The sequence below is a fragment of the Schistocerca gregaria genome, chromosome 1 (assembly GCF_023897955.1).
Source record: "Schistocerca gregaria isolate iqSchGreg1 chromosome 1, iqSchGreg1.2, whole genome shotgun sequence".
NCBI lineage: Eukaryota > Metazoa > Arthropoda > Insecta > Orthoptera > Acrididae > Schistocerca > Schistocerca gregaria.
The window spans coordinates 1073754587-1073772080 of record NC_064920.1 but is presented as its reverse complement, the minus strand read 5'-3'; the positions used below and the strand labels follow the sequence as shown (position 1 = coordinate 1073772080).

At 44.2% G+C, this 17494-nt stretch overlaps 1 protein-coding gene across 1 annotated transcript in view; it reads left to right on the top strand.

The window, feature by feature from the left end:
- The window catches only part of LOC126288932 (Down syndrome cell adhesion molecule-like protein Dscam2), a 412211-nt gene that overhangs the window by 115526 nt on the left and 279191 nt on the right, over positions 1 to 17494 (top strand). Inside the window, exons 2-3 of the mRNA XM_049984899.1 lie at positions 5613 to 5814; positions 14172 to 14403. Of these exons, the coding sequence (XP_049840856.1) occupies positions 5613 to 5814; positions 14172 to 14403 (434 nt within the window). The remainder of the gene's footprint in view (positions 1 to 5612; positions 5815 to 14171; positions 14404 to 17494) is intronic.

Below are 17494 nucleotides of genomic sequence, written 5' to 3'. Positions count from 1 at the left end.
TGCTGAAGCTAACTGACATCCAATAAACCAAATGCAAGAATGGAACAACGCGCCATAGCCAGAAATGGCGGACTACACTACGCCCCCAGAATACTGTGCTTAGAGCACCCGGAATGAGAAAGGAATCACTACCACCAGAGTAAAAGAATCACAACGGCCTATAATCAAGAAAGCTGTCAAAACTACACACCTTACAGCACCGGCAAAGTGAGGAAACGCACACTGCCATTATATACACTAACCCCCAGGGCAGGTAACCGGGGCATTAGCGGCTACCAGGCAGGAAAAATACCACTGGTTGAACTTAACAAATTGTAATAAGCTGAGCGCAGTAAATAGGAATAAGAAGTCGATGAAGGCTAATCATATCCACTTTCCCAAAGCACTCCACTCGCTGCTCTTCGCCTCGTCGACACTACGAGCGGCAAGACGAACCCAAGTCACTGGAGAATCGCGAGATGCCACAATGCTGGAGGTTTCGTTACCTGAATTGAAATGCACTCATCTTAAAGTCTGCAGGATGTGGTTTACGTCGAGGTCGTGCACCCTGGTGACCACAGCCCTTCCATCCGGCAGTCCATGCGCGACGCCAGCGGTCCCGGCGTGTTCTCACACTTCACAGACGTCGCTGCTCCTGAGTCCCCAACCGAACTGCCGCACTCACACGACACGGAAAAACAACTACGTCGCCCCAAAGATAAGGCAACAGTTACTACATATCGATAAGCACCGCTGCTGCCACTAGCGGACAGGCAACGCTTCCAAAACGAGTGGCGCCAGTCAAGACGAGAAGAAGACAAACAACCGCAGCCATGCCAACTAAAGGATACAGTCTGGCCTGCAACAGAAGGCAGAAACCTACAAGCAGCACCAACGCGAGGAGCAGCAGGGCTCAATACGTGCATGTGAATTACCACAGCAGCTTTGTGACATGGATTGAACAGTTCGTAAAAATAGAACATAGCGAGTCAATCTTAATGGACAGAAATCTGCAAGCGTAGAAGTAAATTTCGTGGTAGGACATAGGTGTGTTATACGACAGTTATTATTCAGTATAGTACAATTGGCCTAGTGGATAGCGTCGCAAGTTGCATAAGACTGATCGCGGGTGATGCTGTTGAAAATAGAGGATTTCCAAGGCAAGGTAACCGTAGCGAAATATAACAAGAGCGGCAGAGTATCGACACTCTGGCAAGGAATGACACTGACCTCGAACGTAAGCAAATGTGATGTGCCGCGCAGTAGCCGAGCGGTGGCGGCACGGTAGTTCTGCGTGTTCGGTTAGAGGGTTTAGCTACCCTCTGTAATAATAAAACTGAGTGGACGGATCAACGAACAACCAGAACGAGTGTCATAGGAAGTCCGCCATGAACAAAGTCAACTAACAATATAGAAAAAGCGGTCTAAGGCGCTTAAGTCATGGACTGTGCGGCTGATCCCGGCGGAGGTTCGAGTCCTCCCTCGCGCACGGGTGCGTGTTCTACATCTACATCTACATTTATACTCCACAAGCCACCCAACGGTGTGTGGCGGAGGGCACTTTACGTGCCACTGTCATTACCTCCCTTTTCTGTTCCAGTCGCGTATGCTTCGCGGGAAGAACGACTGCCGGAAAGCCTCCATGCACGCTCGAATCTCTGTAATTTTACATTCGTGATCTCCTCGGGAGGTATAAGTAGGAGGAAGCAATATATCCGATACCTCATCCAGAAACGCACCCTCTCGAAACCTGGACAGCAAGCTACACCGAGATGCAGAGCGCTTCTCTTGCAGAGTCTGCCACTTGAGTTTGCTAAACATCTCCGTAATGCTATCACGGTTACCAAATAACCCTGTGACGAAAAGCACCGCTCTTCTTTAGATCTTCTCTATCTCCTCCGTCAACCCGATCTGGTACGGATCCCACACTGACGAGCAATACTCAAGTATAGGTCGAACGAGTGTTTTGTAAGCCACCTCCTTTTTTGATGGACTACATTTTCTAAGGACTCTCCCAATGAATCTCAACCTGGTACCCGCCTTACCAACAGTTAATTTTATATGATCATTCCACTTCAAATCGTTCCGCACGCATACTCCCAGATATTTTACAGAAGTTACTGCTACCAGTATTTTCTCTGCTATTATGTAATCATACAATAAAAGATCCTTCTTTCTATGTATTCACAATACATTACATTTGTCTATGTTAAGGGTCAGTTGCCACTCCCTAAACCAAGTGCCTATCCGCTGCGGATCTTCCTGCATTTCGCTACAATTTTCTAATGCTGCAACTTCTCTGTATACTACAGTATCATCCGCGAAAAGCCGCATGAAACTTCCGACACTATCTACTAGGTCATTTATATATATTGTGAAAAGCAATGGTCCCATATCACGCGAAAGGTTACTTTAACGTCTGTAGACGTCTCTCCATTGATAACAACATGCTGTGTTCTGTCTGCTAAAAACTCTTCAATCCAGCCACACAGCTGGTCTGATATTCCGTAGGCTCTTACTTTGTTTATCAGGCGACAGTGCGGAACTGTATCGAACGCCTTCCGGAAGTCAAGGAAAATAGCATCTACCTGCGAGCCTGTATCTAATATTTTCTGGGTCTCATAAACAAATAAAGCGAGTTGGGTCTCACACGATCACTGTTTCCGGAATCCATGTCGATTCCTACAGAGTAGATTCTGGGTTTCCAAAAACGACATGATACTCGAGCAAAAAACATGTTCTAAAATTCTACAACAGATCGACGTCAGAGATATAGGCCTATAGTTTTGCGCATCTGCTCGACGACCCTTCTTGAAGACTGGGACTGCCTGTGCTCTTTTCCAATCATTTGGTACCTTCCGTTCCTCTAGAGACTTGCGGTACACGGCTATTAGAAAGGGAGCAAGTTCTTTCGCGGACTCTGTGTAGAATGGAATTGGTATCCCGTCAGGTCCAGTGGACTTTCCTCTGTTGAGTGATTCCAGTTGCTTTTCTATTTCTTGGACACTTATTTCAGTGTCAGACATTTTTTCGTTTGTTCGAGGATTTAGAGAAGGAACTGCAGTGCGGTCTTCGTCTGTGAAACAGCTTTGGAAAAAGGTGTTTAGTATTTCAGCTTTACGCGTGTCGTCCTCTGTTTCAATGCCATCATCATCCCGGAGTGCCTGGATATGCTTTTTCGAGCCACTTACTGATTTAACGTAAGACCAGAACTTCCTAGGATTTTCTGTCAAGTCGGTACATAGAATTTTACTTTCGAATCCACTGAACGCTTCACGCATAGCCCTCCTTACGCTAACTTTGACATCGTTTAGCTTCTTTTTGTTTGAGAGGTTTTGGCTGCGTTTAAACTTGGAGTGAAGCTCTCTTTGCTTTCGCAGTAGTTTCCCAACTTTGTTGTTGAACCACGGTGGATTTTTCCCGTCCCTCACAGTTTTACTCGGCACGTACCTGTCTAAAACGCATTTTACGATTGCCTTGAACTTTTTCCATAAACACGTTGTCAGTGTCGGAACAGAAATTTTCGTTTTGATCTGTTAGGTAGTCTGAAATCTGCCTTCTATTACTCTTGCTAAACAGATAAACATTCCTCCCTTTTTTTTATTTTCCTCTTAACTTCCATATTCAGGGATGCTGCAACGGCCTTATGATCACTGATTCCCTGTTCCACAATTACAGAGTCGAAATGTTCGGGCCTGTTTGTTATTAGTAGGTCCAAGATGTTATCTCCACGAGTCGGTTCTCTGTTTAATTGCTCGAGGTAATTTTCGGATAGTGCACTCAGTATGATGTCACTCAGTGCTCTGTCCCTACCACCCATCCTAAATATCTGAGTGTCCCAGTCTATATCTGGTAAATTGAAATCTCCACCTAAGACTATAACATGATGAGAAAATTTATGTGAAATGTATTCCAAATATTCTCTCAGTTGTTCTGTCAGTAATGCTGCTGAGTCGGGAGGTCGGTAAAAGGAGCCAATTATTAACCTAGCTCGATTGCTGAGTGTAACCTCCACCCATAATAATTCATAGGAACTATCCACTTCTACTTCACTACAGGATAAACTACTACTAACAGTGACAAACACGCCACCAGCGGTTGCATGCAATCTATCCCTTCTAAACACCGTCTGTGCCTTTGTAAAAATTTCGGCAGAATTTATCTCTGGCTTCAGCCAGCTTTCTGTACCTTACTTTGTTTATCAGGCGACAGTGCGGAACTGTATCGAACGCCTTCCGGATGTCAAGGAAAATAGCATCTACCTGCGAGCCTGTATCTAATATTTCCTGGGTCTCATAAACAAATAAAGCGAGTTGGGTCTCACACGATAACTCTTTCCGGAATCCATGTCGATTCCTACAGAGTAGATTCTGGGTTTCCAAAAACGACATGATACTCCATCAAAAAACATGTTGTAAAATTCTACAACAGATCGACGTCAGAGATATAGGCCTATAGTTTTGCGCATCTGATCGACGACCCTTCTTGAAGACTGGGACTTCCTGTGCTCTTTTCCAATCATTTGGAACCTTCCGTCCCTCTAGAGACTTGCGGTACACGGCTATTAGAAAGGGAGCAAGTTCTTTCGCTTATTCTGTGAAGAATCGAATCGGTATCCCGTCAGGTCCAGTGGACTTTCCTCTGTTGAGTGATTCCAGTTGCTTTTCTATTCCTTGGACACTTATTTGGATGTCAGCCATTTTTTTGTTCGTGCGAGGATTTAGAGAAGGAACTGCAGTGCGGTCTTCCTCTGTGAAACAGCTTTGGAAAAAGTTGTTTAGTTATTCAGCTTTACGCGAGTCATCCTCTGTTTCAATGCCATCATCATCCCAGAATGTCTGGATGTGCTGTTTCGATCCACTTACTGATGTAACGTAAGACCAGAACTTCTTATGATTTTCTATCAAGTCGGTACATAGAACTTCACTTTCGAATTCACTGAACGCTTCAGGCATAGCCCTCCTTAGGCTAACTGTGATATCGTTTAGCTTCTGTTTGTCTGAGAGGTTTGGGCTGCGTTTAAACTTGGAGTGAAGCTCTCTTTGCTTTCGCAGTAGTTTCCTAACTTTGTTGATGAACCACGGTGGGTTCTTCCTGTCCCTCGCACTTTTACTCGGCACGTACCTGTCTAAAACGCATTTTACGATTGCCTTTAACTTTTTCCATAAACACTCAACGTTGTCAGTGTCGGAACAGAAATTTTCGTTTTCATCTGTTAGGTCGTCTGAAATCTGCTTTTATAACTCTTACTAAACAGATAAACCTTCCTCCCCATAGTTGCCTCAGAGCCTGTGTTGGATAGTTCCATTTTGCTTTCCACGATAGCATGCTAATAGTTTACAAACTTAGCAGTTTCCACCCTGGACCGAAAGCCACTATTCATGTCATGGATGTCAGATAAATCTCTCCGTTTGCCCGTTACGACAACGACTGCATTGTCCCCCACACCCCCAAAACAGTCCTAATTGCGCCCCGGCTCGCTTTATGTACCTTCCGCTGCAGTGCTGCCAACTGTCGTCTGTCACTTATTATTGCACGTTGACGTCGAACATCGGTGGTGGTCACATTACTGTGACTAAACCGTGTAGATGTGGCGTAAATTTTAGCATCACATCGGCGCCTCGATGTTGCAGGTGGTGGCACGAGTCCGGGACGCCGGTGGCTTCTTCCGGGCGCGTGTGGGCCTCGCAGGAGGCGCTGCACATCCTAGGGGCGCGGCAGGAAGACGCAGGAAGATGGGAGTGTCGAGTGAACAACGCCTTCGGTGAGCAGCGGGTGCACGCCTCGCTGCAGGTCACTGCACCGCTCGCCGTACACGTCACACCACACCTGCTGGTGAGGACCTCATCACACTCCCGTATTGTGCCGTTAACACCAGCAGATAACAGCGTTACCATTTATTTATTGCTTCCAGGTCATACCTAATGGCCGGCCGGAGTGGCCGAGCGGTTCTAGGCGCTACAGTCTGGAACCTCGCGACCGCTACGGTCGCAGGTTCGAATCCTGCCTCGGGCATGGATGTGTGTGATGTCCTTAGGTTAGTTAGGTTTACGTAGTTCTAAGTTCTGGGGACTAATAAGTTGAGTCCCATAGTGCTCAGAGCCATTTGAACCATATCTAATGAAGCAAATATACACTGATATACGGGGCTTCATTCAAGTCCCGGTATCATATTAAAAAAAAGAAAATAGTAACATAAAAAGCGTTGTCTCGAATTCATCATCGCCCATTCCAGACCACTAGGGAAAGAAACTTGAACTTTGCAGTAGCTTTGATCATATGCAGTGAACGTCGTTTAAACAGGGATTTTTTGAAATTCCATCCGTAAGGGAGTGAAATAGGGTATGAAAAATACTTTTCAAAATATGACGCTATTAAGGCAATTTTGAAGCTAGGCCTGCGAAAATTGGTATTTGATTTCTCGGTCAGAAATAAAGAAATACGTGTTCCAGATTTTATGCGAATTTAACTCTTATGGGGTGAGATATTGTATGAAACTTCTTTTTTTAAAAAACATAAATCATTATTAAGGACTTATTGATGTATTTTTAAAGCTTCATCTACGAAAGCTAGTATTTGATATGTCAGTGCATGGAAATTCAACGACTAATGAGGTGAAATAGGGAATGGATATTTTTTGAAATATTTTATTATAAATTATTATATTATTATTTCTTTCTTATCTCAGACGTTATGTCTGGTCAGAAGTAGAAAGTGACGCGGACCTTGATCAAGCGTGACTTCCTTTTAACTGTACGGTATATGTTATATTGCATTTAGGAACTTTCGGGTAATTGAACATGTATCAATAATTACGGATTTCCATAGTTGTATATATAAGTTTGGATGTAGCTGTATTGCATTGATGTACTGGTGCATATTGTGTGGTATGTCTCCTGTAGTTGATAGTATAATTGGTATAATGTCAACTTTATCCTGACGCCACATATCCTTGACTTCCTCAACCAGTTGGATGTATTTTTCATGTTTTTGAAAATTTAACCCGTAAGTGATGTTATTTAATTATGAAACTATTTTTAAAGCTAAGTCTATGAAAATCGCTAAAGATAGAAACCTGAAATTTGGAGAGGTTGTTTAGCTTATACTGTAGGCATCTTTTAAGAAGGGATTGTTCGGTATTTCACTTCTAAGGGGATGAAATACGAGATGAAGGGCTTTTTGAAATTACGTCCCTATTAAGGCAAATTTGAAGGTTGAAGTACGAAAATTGAGATTTGGTTTCTCAATAAGAAGTGAAAAAAAAACGTGTTTCAGCATTTTTGGAAAGCAAATAGTAAGGAAGTAAGAACGTGCGTGAAAATTGCTTTGAAAATAAATCACTATTAAAGGCGTTCTATAACATTTTGAAAGCTACATCTATGAAATTTGGCAAAATTTGGCCCTTAACGTCTCAGTTACAAATGAAAATACACGTGTTTCAGTCTTTTTGGAAGTCCAGCCACCTAGGAAATAGTGGACGAAAAAATTTACTTCATTATGAAAGCATTTTCAAATCTATATCTATGAAAATTTGTATTTGGCTTCTCTGTTAGGAATTTTAAAAAAATCTGTGTTTCACTGTTTTTGGGAATTCAAGCCCTAAGGGGATGAATAGTTTTAAGAAAATATTTCGTTGTATTAAAGTATTCTTGAAGTTAAATCTTTAAAAACTGGTAGCTCACTTCTTGGTTAGATATAAAGAATATATGTTAGGGGATGAAAGTTGCTATGGAAATATCGCCACAAGAACGAAAAAGGCCGTGACTAGCAAACGCCTTAGACTTTTTGTGCTAACCTCTGCACTACCCTACTCGGTCAAATGTGGGACCTTGCGTCATCTGAAAACCGGCACTCTTTCAGGTAGTCACTGTCAACATGTATGACGGTCAGCAGAGAACACGTGAACGCATACCTCAAAAGACGGTCTTCGGGCTGTAGTGCTCGGACCATTTGCACTTCCTACTCAAAACTTAATCACGTATAACCCTTTAAGGACAGTTGACCTTGATTAATGCAGCTCGCGTGATGCGCAGCAGAACAACTTCTGGGGTCTGCGTTGAAATGCAACTTGCTCTATTTCAACAGTGCCTGAGACACATTGAAGAAGCAATAACGGAAATAATGCAAGGTTCAAGAGTGAAATTAAAATTGAGGCTGAAAGCGTATCAAGGATAAGATTCGCTGATGACATTGTTATCATCAGTGAAAGTGAAAAAGAATTATAGAACGTGTTGAATGGAATGAAGAGCCTATTACGGACACACTATGGGTTGAGATCAAAGCACAGGAAAACGAAAATAATGACTAGTAGCAGAAAAAAGATTAGCAATGAACATAACATCCAAAGTGGGAACCACGAAACAGACAAACTGAAGAAATTCTGCTATCTGGCGGACGAAGTGAGGAGGACATAAAGAATAGACTAGCACAACCAAAGTGGGCATTCCTGGTCAAAAGAAATGTGCTAGTATCAAGCATACATCCTAAGTTGAGAACGATATTTATCAGAACGTACATTTGGAAAATGGTTCAAATTCTAAGCAATATGGGACTTAACATCTGAGGCCATCAGTCCCCTAGACTTAGAACTACGTAAACCTAACTAACCTAAGGACATCACACACATCCATGCCCCAGGGAGGATCCGAATCTGAGAGCGTAGCAGCAGCGCTGTTCCGGACTGAAACGCCTAGGACCGCTCGGCCACAGCGGCCGGCCTACACTTGGAGCTCATGTTTGTATGGAAGTGCATCGTGTGCAGTTGGAAAACCGGAAAAGAAAACAATCGAAGCGTTTCGTATGTGGTGCTACAGACTGCTATTGAAATTAGGTTGAATGGTAGACCGGTAGATCGGCAAGAAAGGGAACATATTGGGAACATTGACAAAAGAAGGGACAGGATGGTAGAACATGTCTTAAGGCTTCATGTAATATTTCCTTTGTACTTGAGGAAGCTGTAGAGGGAGAAAACTGTAGAGGAAGACAGAGGCTGAATAACATCCAACAAATAATTGAGGGCGTAGGGATCAAGTGCTTTTCTGAGATGAAGTGGTTGGCACAGTACATGAATTCGTAGCGTTCCACATCCAACCAACAGAAGTACGGAAGACTAATTATTCCTCGCCTCCTCCCCCCCCCCCCCCCCTCCCAAACAAACAAAGCTCCAGTATCAATAAAAGTGGACCACGGCATGAAACTCGCCTCTTCTGCGCAGCAGCTCAGTTCTCTACCACTGACCCTCCGTATTAAAAACTTTAAAATTTTTTATAAAAAATTTGCCTTTATTGTTACATTAAGCAACGATTACAAGAAGCAGCTGGCAAAAAGTAACCAATCGGTTGTTTTAAGAAGTAGGTTTCAATTTGGAATAAAATTTTAAAAGTTTTCACAAACTTAACCTTTATCGCCAACGGCCTTGCCGCAGTGGTAACACCGGTTCCCGTCAGATCACCGAAGTCAAGCGCTGTCAGGCTGGGCTAGCACTTGGATGGGTGACCATCTGGTCTGCCGAACGCTGTTAGCACGCTGGGTGCACTCAGCCCTTGTGAGGCAAACTGAGGAGCTACTTGATTGAGAGGTAGCGGCTGCGGTCTCGGAAACTGACATACGGCAGGGAGAGCGGTGTGCTGACCGCATGCCTCTCCATAACCGCATCCAGTGACACATGTGGGCTGAGGATGACACGGCGGCTGGTCGGCACCTTTGAGCCTTCATGACGTGTGAAGGAAGAGTTTACTTTTTTAACCTTTATTATCATAGTAAGCAATGAATACAATAAGAAGTTGATACCATGTTAACAATTAATTGTTTTACGCAGCTGGTTTCACTTTGGAGCCACTGGAACATACAGTTTTCAAATACCCATTATTTTACCTGTGATACATTTGAAAGCAAACTCACATTTTTCCTAGATGCTATCCCAAATCTCGAAACATCTATTAATATATAATGTCTTAAACAAATTATAGTCCTACATAACAAGCAAAAATAGGCCCCAAATGTAATAAATTTTGCATCAAAACTACATACTGCCCCAGTGGTTTCATTTCGTAACGACTCATAAAAGCTATAGTACGAATTCAAATTTAGGTTACCGTAACTTTAGATATATTTACTTTCACTGTCAATTATCTCCTCATAATGGCCACTAAAAAAAGCATAATTTCATCTCCTGCAGCAGCACTGGTGGATTCGTGGTAAAGGCAACGCTATTTAAAAATTTTCAGATATAAACCACTGGTACTCAAAGTGTTCAACACGTGTTTTCTCAAGCGTCATGGGAGACATGCCTTACGCTGTGGCGACCTACCAGGCGAGACGCGACTGAGTGGTCAGAAATCACAGGAAGAGTTGTCCCATTTTGACTACCAGCCGTGTATGACCCCCATTGTCATTGCTATATGCGCCGAACGGCGCGGGTACAGATACATATCAGAGCAGTCTGTTACAGACAGGATTGTAGTGATCATGAGAGCACGTCGCCAGTTAAACGTGAGTCGATCAACTGTGCAAGACACATTGGTCATACCGTATTGTAAATTACCCCAAAAATTGTGTATCTGAGGTCAATGATGTCAAGGATGGATCTTCAGTATTGGAGAGACGAAGTTTCCACTCGCGTAACCCACAGCACAGAACCGCCACAAGTCTTTGATGACCAGACGTCACGCAGAGCCATACAGGGCGATCGACGCAGTTCGCCACAGATTTGAATGTGGGGCATCAGGAACCCATTTATACCAGCACTGTACGGGGAAATAAGAAATGTATACTCTCCAGCAGCTGACGTCTGACTCATGTCCGTTTGCTGATATCTCCACACACAACTCAACGACTGTCAACAGCCTGCGAACATCCTCTATGGACCGTGCAAAAGCGTTAGCGTGTAGCATGGTCCGAGATGTGACACACCACCCCATACGTAGCCGTTTGTGTTGTGTTATTAACTGCAGTCTTTGCGTGGGACGATAAGTCCTTACTTCGGCTGCTGTTAGTCTCTGCCTTTGGCGCGGTATGATGCTGAATGTTGCAGAGTGTCCAATGCTTTTCCTCTTATGACAGGCGCAGATGCAAAGGTGTTACAATGTACTTGGTGCACGATGCAACGGTCTTTCATTGTGGTGGTTAGATCTGGTTGATCAGAACCATGACGATGAGTAGCACTGTCCACACATTCCCATGCAGGCCATCATCTGGCCATACGAGTGCCTCATAAGCTGTGCGGAATGGCCGCGCGGTTTCAGGCGCCATGTCACGGATTGCGCGACCCATCCCGCCGGTGGTTCGAATCCTGCCTCGGGCATGGGTGTGTATGTTGTTCTTAGCATAAGTTAATTTAAGTAGTATGTAAGTCTAGGGACCGATGACCTCAGCAGTTTCGTCACTTAGGAATTCACACATATTTGAACGTTTTGAGTGCCTCATAAATCTGGACAATCCACAATTCGACAAACCAGATAAATGGAGACCCACAATGAGGCCGCTTTCAAACTCTGTGAGGTTCTGATGACGCTGTCTCAAACGTGTACGTGGCATCTCCGTGTCCTTCAGTCACCACGAAACATCTGACGCTGTTCACTCTCTTCATATACCGTTCCAGGTCTGGTAACGACACTAAATACGTACAACGTTCATTTACTTTGCTAGCTGTTCTACCTGTTATAGAGAATTGCAACTAATCAGTTACATACGCACCAATCCTGTGTATGCGAACGACGTTCCACTGACATCGAAAAACATCCACGAACCAAAAACTAGACTGGAATTTACACATCTAATAGCTCATACAACGCCCTTCAGCTGATTCCTAGCAACTTTCACCGATAATCTCCGCAAAGAAAAACAGATATACTGTTCAAAGTCAATATCTCAACGTGGCAGAATCGGAGAATCGTACATCCTACCTCTACTGTACAACCCACAGTGACTGAAGAGGTATCACAGGAGATGGTACCACTGCTTTTATCCCTCTTTGTGGTGCATTCTCCGCAAAGATAGGACGAATTCTCCAAGAACAGTAACTGAAGACTGCTTTCCGCCTTCTAGTTAAAACACTGCCACTGCTCGGTAGTGTCAAAGGAAACCTCAGGCTAAGGAAGTCGGGGACTATATTATTCTTATCAGCAGCTTGGATTCATGAGCTATTAGCTGATTTTGCGGTAATTGTCGCACTTGTCGGCTCTTGCAATCTTCGGAAGTGTGTGAACAATGTTTTTCCGAAAGTCAGACAGCATATCGTCAGTCCAATACGTTCCACATACCAACGTAAATAGTTGTTTTGTTGCCACTTCCCCCAATAATTTTAGAATTTCTGATGCAATATTATCAATCCCTTCTACCTGGTTCCATCTTAAGTCTTCCAATGCTCTTTTAAATTCTGATTCTAATGCTGGGTTCCCTATCTGTTCTATATAGACTCCTGTTTCTTCTTCTATCACGTGATCAGACAAATCTTGTTACTCATACAGGCGTTCAATGTACTCTTTCCACCTATCCACTCTCCTCACCATTTAACAATGAAATTCCCATTGCACTTTTGATATTAACAATCTTGCTTTTTCTTAATTTCAAGGAAGGTTGTTTTGACTTCTCTGCATGCTGAGTCACTCCTTCCCACAATCACATCTTTTTCGACTTCTTCTCACCTTTCATGCAGCCGTTTCACCTTAGCTTTCTTGCACTTCCTGTTTATTTCATTTCTAAGGGACTTGTATTACTGCATTACTGAATTTCCCTGAAGATTTTTGTTCTTCCTTCTTTCACCTAACAAATGAAGTATTTCTTCTGTTAGCCATAGTTTCCTCGCAATTACATTTCCGACTTCTGTAATTGCACTTTTTATACATGTCCATTCCTCTTCAACTGAATTGGTTACTGAGCTACTCTATCTGTTGCCTTAGGGAATTCAGAGAGTACCTCTTTATTCTTTAGTATTTCCGTATCGCACTTCTTCGAGCACTGATTCGTCCTCACTAGTTTCTTAAAGTTATACATCAGAAGCTCGATTAGAGCAAACAGTTCTCACGTACCGACGTAGTTAAGTTACACACCACAATGTTATACGCTACAATTCGGTGCCCTCTAACGGCAGTGTTACAACTTATTTCAGTGCTGCAGCAAGTTAGACCGAGTAATATGCATGATGTGTAATACCTCAAACAATATTGAGAACAGAATACAAAATTCGGAGACATTACTTTTCAGCGCATCCTGTTACATGTTTTGAGACATTTCTTAGATGTCATTTGATAAAGATGAAAAAAAAAACAATGAAACAGCGGGTAAATTTGAAAATTGTGCAGGCTGTAAGGGAAAATGTAACTATTTGATAAATATATCGAGGCTGTGTACTTATCTGCGAACAAAATTATTCTCAAATCTTGCCAGTTTCCAACTTTTGCTGACAAGTCAGTCTCCAAGTCCACCAGCTAACCCAATTAGGCTTGCTCGCCATTTCTGTTAGCCCGTCATTTCTGCTAGCCTCCCATTTCTCCTAGCCCCCAATTCAGCTAATCCCCCTATTCAGCTAGCCTTCAATTTTGCTTGCCCTCCCCCAGCGTGCCACCAAGTCTTCTAGTGACCAAGACCACTACTCAGGACCACTGCTACTCAATGTCACTACACTTAAAGGCCACACTAGTCCTCAAGGCCACTATAGCGCCAATTTGGTAGCTTCCAGTTCTGCTCCTCCCCCCCCTCCCCCCTTGTGGAGGAGGTTCAAAAATGTTTGAAATGGCTCTGAGCATTATGCAACTTAACTTCTGAGGTCGTCAGTCGCCTAGAACTTAGAACTAATTAAACCTAACTAACCTAAGGACATCACACACATCCATGCCCGAGGCAGGATTCGAACCTGCGACCGTAGCGGTCGCTTGGCTCCAGACTGTAGCGCCCAGAACCGCACGGCCACTCCGGCCGGCCTTTGTGGAGGAGGGGGCTCCATAAGTCTGCGTGTGACTGAGCCCACTACTCCTCAAGGCCGCTATTCGTCAAGACCACTACCCGTCAAGACCACTTATCTTTAGTGAACTAACCCCCAACGATCAATAACCAAAAGTCTGGTAGCCTCTAAGCCTATTAGCCTCATATCCCTTAGCCCCTGTGTGCCTTATCCCAAGTCAGCCGGATCAAACGTCTGCTCAGACCTGGATGCACCCAGTCTCATATTGTTTATGCTGCTGGTCTTGATGCAGGTGGTGAACTCGGGAGAGGCGGCTACGTTCAACTGCACAGTGTCTGGCTCACCAGTGGCCAGCGTGGAGTGGCTGCACAACGCGGAACCCCTGCCTGCTGGTCGAGCGAGGCTGTTGTCCCCGCTGGTGCTCCATGTCGCTGCAGCGTCGCGAGCCCACCGCGGCGTCTACCAGTGCGTCGCCAGGGGCAACGGAGACAGCGCCCAGGCGAGCGCGGTGCTCAGGCTCGGAGGTAAGCGAACTGCGCAGTTAGCTAACCAGACCATACCGTGTCGGGCAGCTTGGGGTTAGCTCAGATACAGAGACTATGGCTCAAATAGTGAAAGAACACCGCCACGGCATATTACACTGCGGCTCGTACAAGGTGTTTGTGCGACAGTACTACGGAATGGAAATACACTACAGGCCAGTAAAATTGCTACACCACGAAGATGACGTGCTACAGGCGCGAAATTTAACCGACAGGAAGAAGATGCTGTGATATGCAAATGATTAGCTTTTCAGAGTATTCACACAAGGCTGGCGCCAGTGGCGACACCTACAACGTGCTGACATGAGGAAAGTTCCCAACCGATTTCTCATACACAAACAGCAGTTGACCGGCGTTGCCTGGTGAAACGTTGTTGTGATGCCTCGTGTAAGGAGGAAAAATGCGTAATATCACGTTTCCGACTTCGATAAATGTCGGATTGTAGCCTATCGAGATTGCGGTTCGTCGACATCCAATGACTGTTAGCAGAATATGGAAAAGGTCGGTTCAGGAGGGTAATACGGAACGCCGTACTGGATCCCAACGGCACTTATCACTAGCTGTCGAGATGACAGGCATCTTATCCGCATGGCTGTAACGGATCGTGCCGCCACGTCTCGATCCCTGAGTCAATAGATGGGGAAGTTTGCAAGACAACATTCATCTGCACGATCAGTTCGACGACGTTTGCAGCAGCATGGACTATCAGCTCGGAGACCGTGGCTGCGGTTACCCTTGAAGCTGCATCACAGACAGGAGGGCCTGCGATGGTGTACTCAACGACGAATCTGGGTGCACGAATGGCAAAACGTCATTTTTTCGGATGAATCCAGGTTCTGTTTACAGCATCGTGATGGTCGCATCTATGTTTGGCGACATCGCCGTGAACGCACATTGCAAGCGTGTATTCGTCATCGCAATACTGGTGTATCACCCGGAGTGGTGGTATGGGGTGCCATTGGTTACACGTCTCGGTCACCTGTTGTTCTGCACTTTCAACAGTGGACGTTACATTTCAGCGTAACCGCAGCCATGGTCTCCGAGCTGATAGTCCAAGCTGCTGCAAATGTCGTCGAACTGTTCGTGCAGATGAATGTTGTCTTGCAAACGTCCCCATCTGTTGACTCAGGGAACGAGACGTGGCTGCACGATCCGTTACAGCCATGCAGATAAGATGCCTGTCATCTCGACAGCTAGTGATACGAGGCCGTTGGGATCCAGCACAGCGTTCCGTATTACCCTCCTGAACTCACCGATTCCATTTTCTGCTAACAGTCATTGGATCTCGACCAATGCGAGCAGCAATGTCGCGATACGATACTACAATCCGACCTTTATCAAAATCGGAAACGTGATTTTACGCAACTGCTGTTTGTGTATGAGAAATCGGCTGGAAACTTTCCTCATGTGAGCACGTAGTATCCACATGAGTTCCAAAAGAAATCCGTTGGAATTTGATTACTCGATAAATAGTACAATTCTTAAGGCTGTTAATTCAACTAAGTACCTGGGTGTTAAAATTACGAACAACTTCAGTTGGAAAGACCACATAGATAATATTGTGGGGAAGGCGAGCCAAAGGTTGCGTTTCATTGGCAGGACACTTAGAAGATGCAACAAGTCCACTAAAGAGACAGCTTCGTCCTCTGTTAGAATATTGCTGCGCGGTGTGGGATCTTTGCCAGGTGGGATTGACGGAGGACATCGAAAGGGTGCAAAAAAGGGCAGCTCGTTTTGTATTATCACGTAATAGGGGAGAGAGTGTGGCAGATATGCAGATATGATACGCGAGCTGGGATGGAAGTCATTAAAGCAAAGACGTTTTTCGTCGCGGCGAGCTCTATTTACGAAATTTCAGTCACCAACTTTCTCTTCCGAATGCTAAAATATTTTGTTGAGCCCTACCTACATAGGTAGGAATGATCATCAAAATAAAATAAGAGAAATCAGAGCTCGAACAGAAGGTTTAGGTGTTTGTTTTTCCCGCACGCTGTTCGGGAGTGGAATGGTAGAGAGATATTATGACTGTGGTTCGATGAACCCTCTGCCAAGCACTTAAATGTGAATTGCAGAGTAATCATGTAGATGTAGATGTAGATGTAGATGTCGCCACCGGCGCAAACCTTGTGTGAATGCTCTGAAAAGCTAATCATTTGCAAATCACAGCATCTTCTTCCTCTCGGTTAAATTTCGCATCTGTAGCACGTCATCTTCGTGGTGTAGTAATTTTAATGGCCCGTAGTAGTGCTATAATCATATTTCCAGGATATCAGGGCCATGTAGACTGACGTGCAGACAACTGTGCGCTTCGGGTGTGACTCTGGCGCCGTTTTGCAGCGACGGATGCTCGCTTAACTGGCGATTCCATCTCTCGCATAAATTCTGCTCCATATCCATCATTCCCCCCAACCCCTTCACTTACTAGCAACTTCCACACCACTGCTCTGCCATGAGAGCCACTTCATCGCTCATACATAATGAGAGCAATTAATCATGGAGGTAAACAGAACACCTCGTTTATAAACATTGCTGCCACTCTAAAAGCCATGGGCGTACAGGTATAATCTCATATACTGTTATTTTTGCTACTGACACTTTATCTAATTAATTGTCGGCAGAGGTAAAAGCTGTTTAATGGGGTAACGAATTATATCAAAAGAATGTTATGTGGCAGATTGCAGTTAATACCCAAATTAATTGATGGAGATAAAAACTGTGGTGCTATGTGTATAAAAAAAATGCAGATAGTATTATGAACGCAGACATGACAAGTAATTCAGATAACAGGCATGGGACGTAAAGGTTCATTTACAGTCCACTTTTCCTAAATCGGTTAGGTGTGAAGAGTATACTGGAAAAGATAGAAAAACATCCAGTAAAATGGTTCACTCATGTTGAAAAGATGGTTAATTAGAGATATGCAGATATAATGTATAATTATAAACCTATAATGAAATACGGTAATGGAAGACCACATAAAATATCTAAACACCTATTTTGATATATCTGAAGATGGGACAGTCTTTTTTTTTCTAGCGACGAATGCCTAGAGGAGCTGAAAATACCAGGGTAC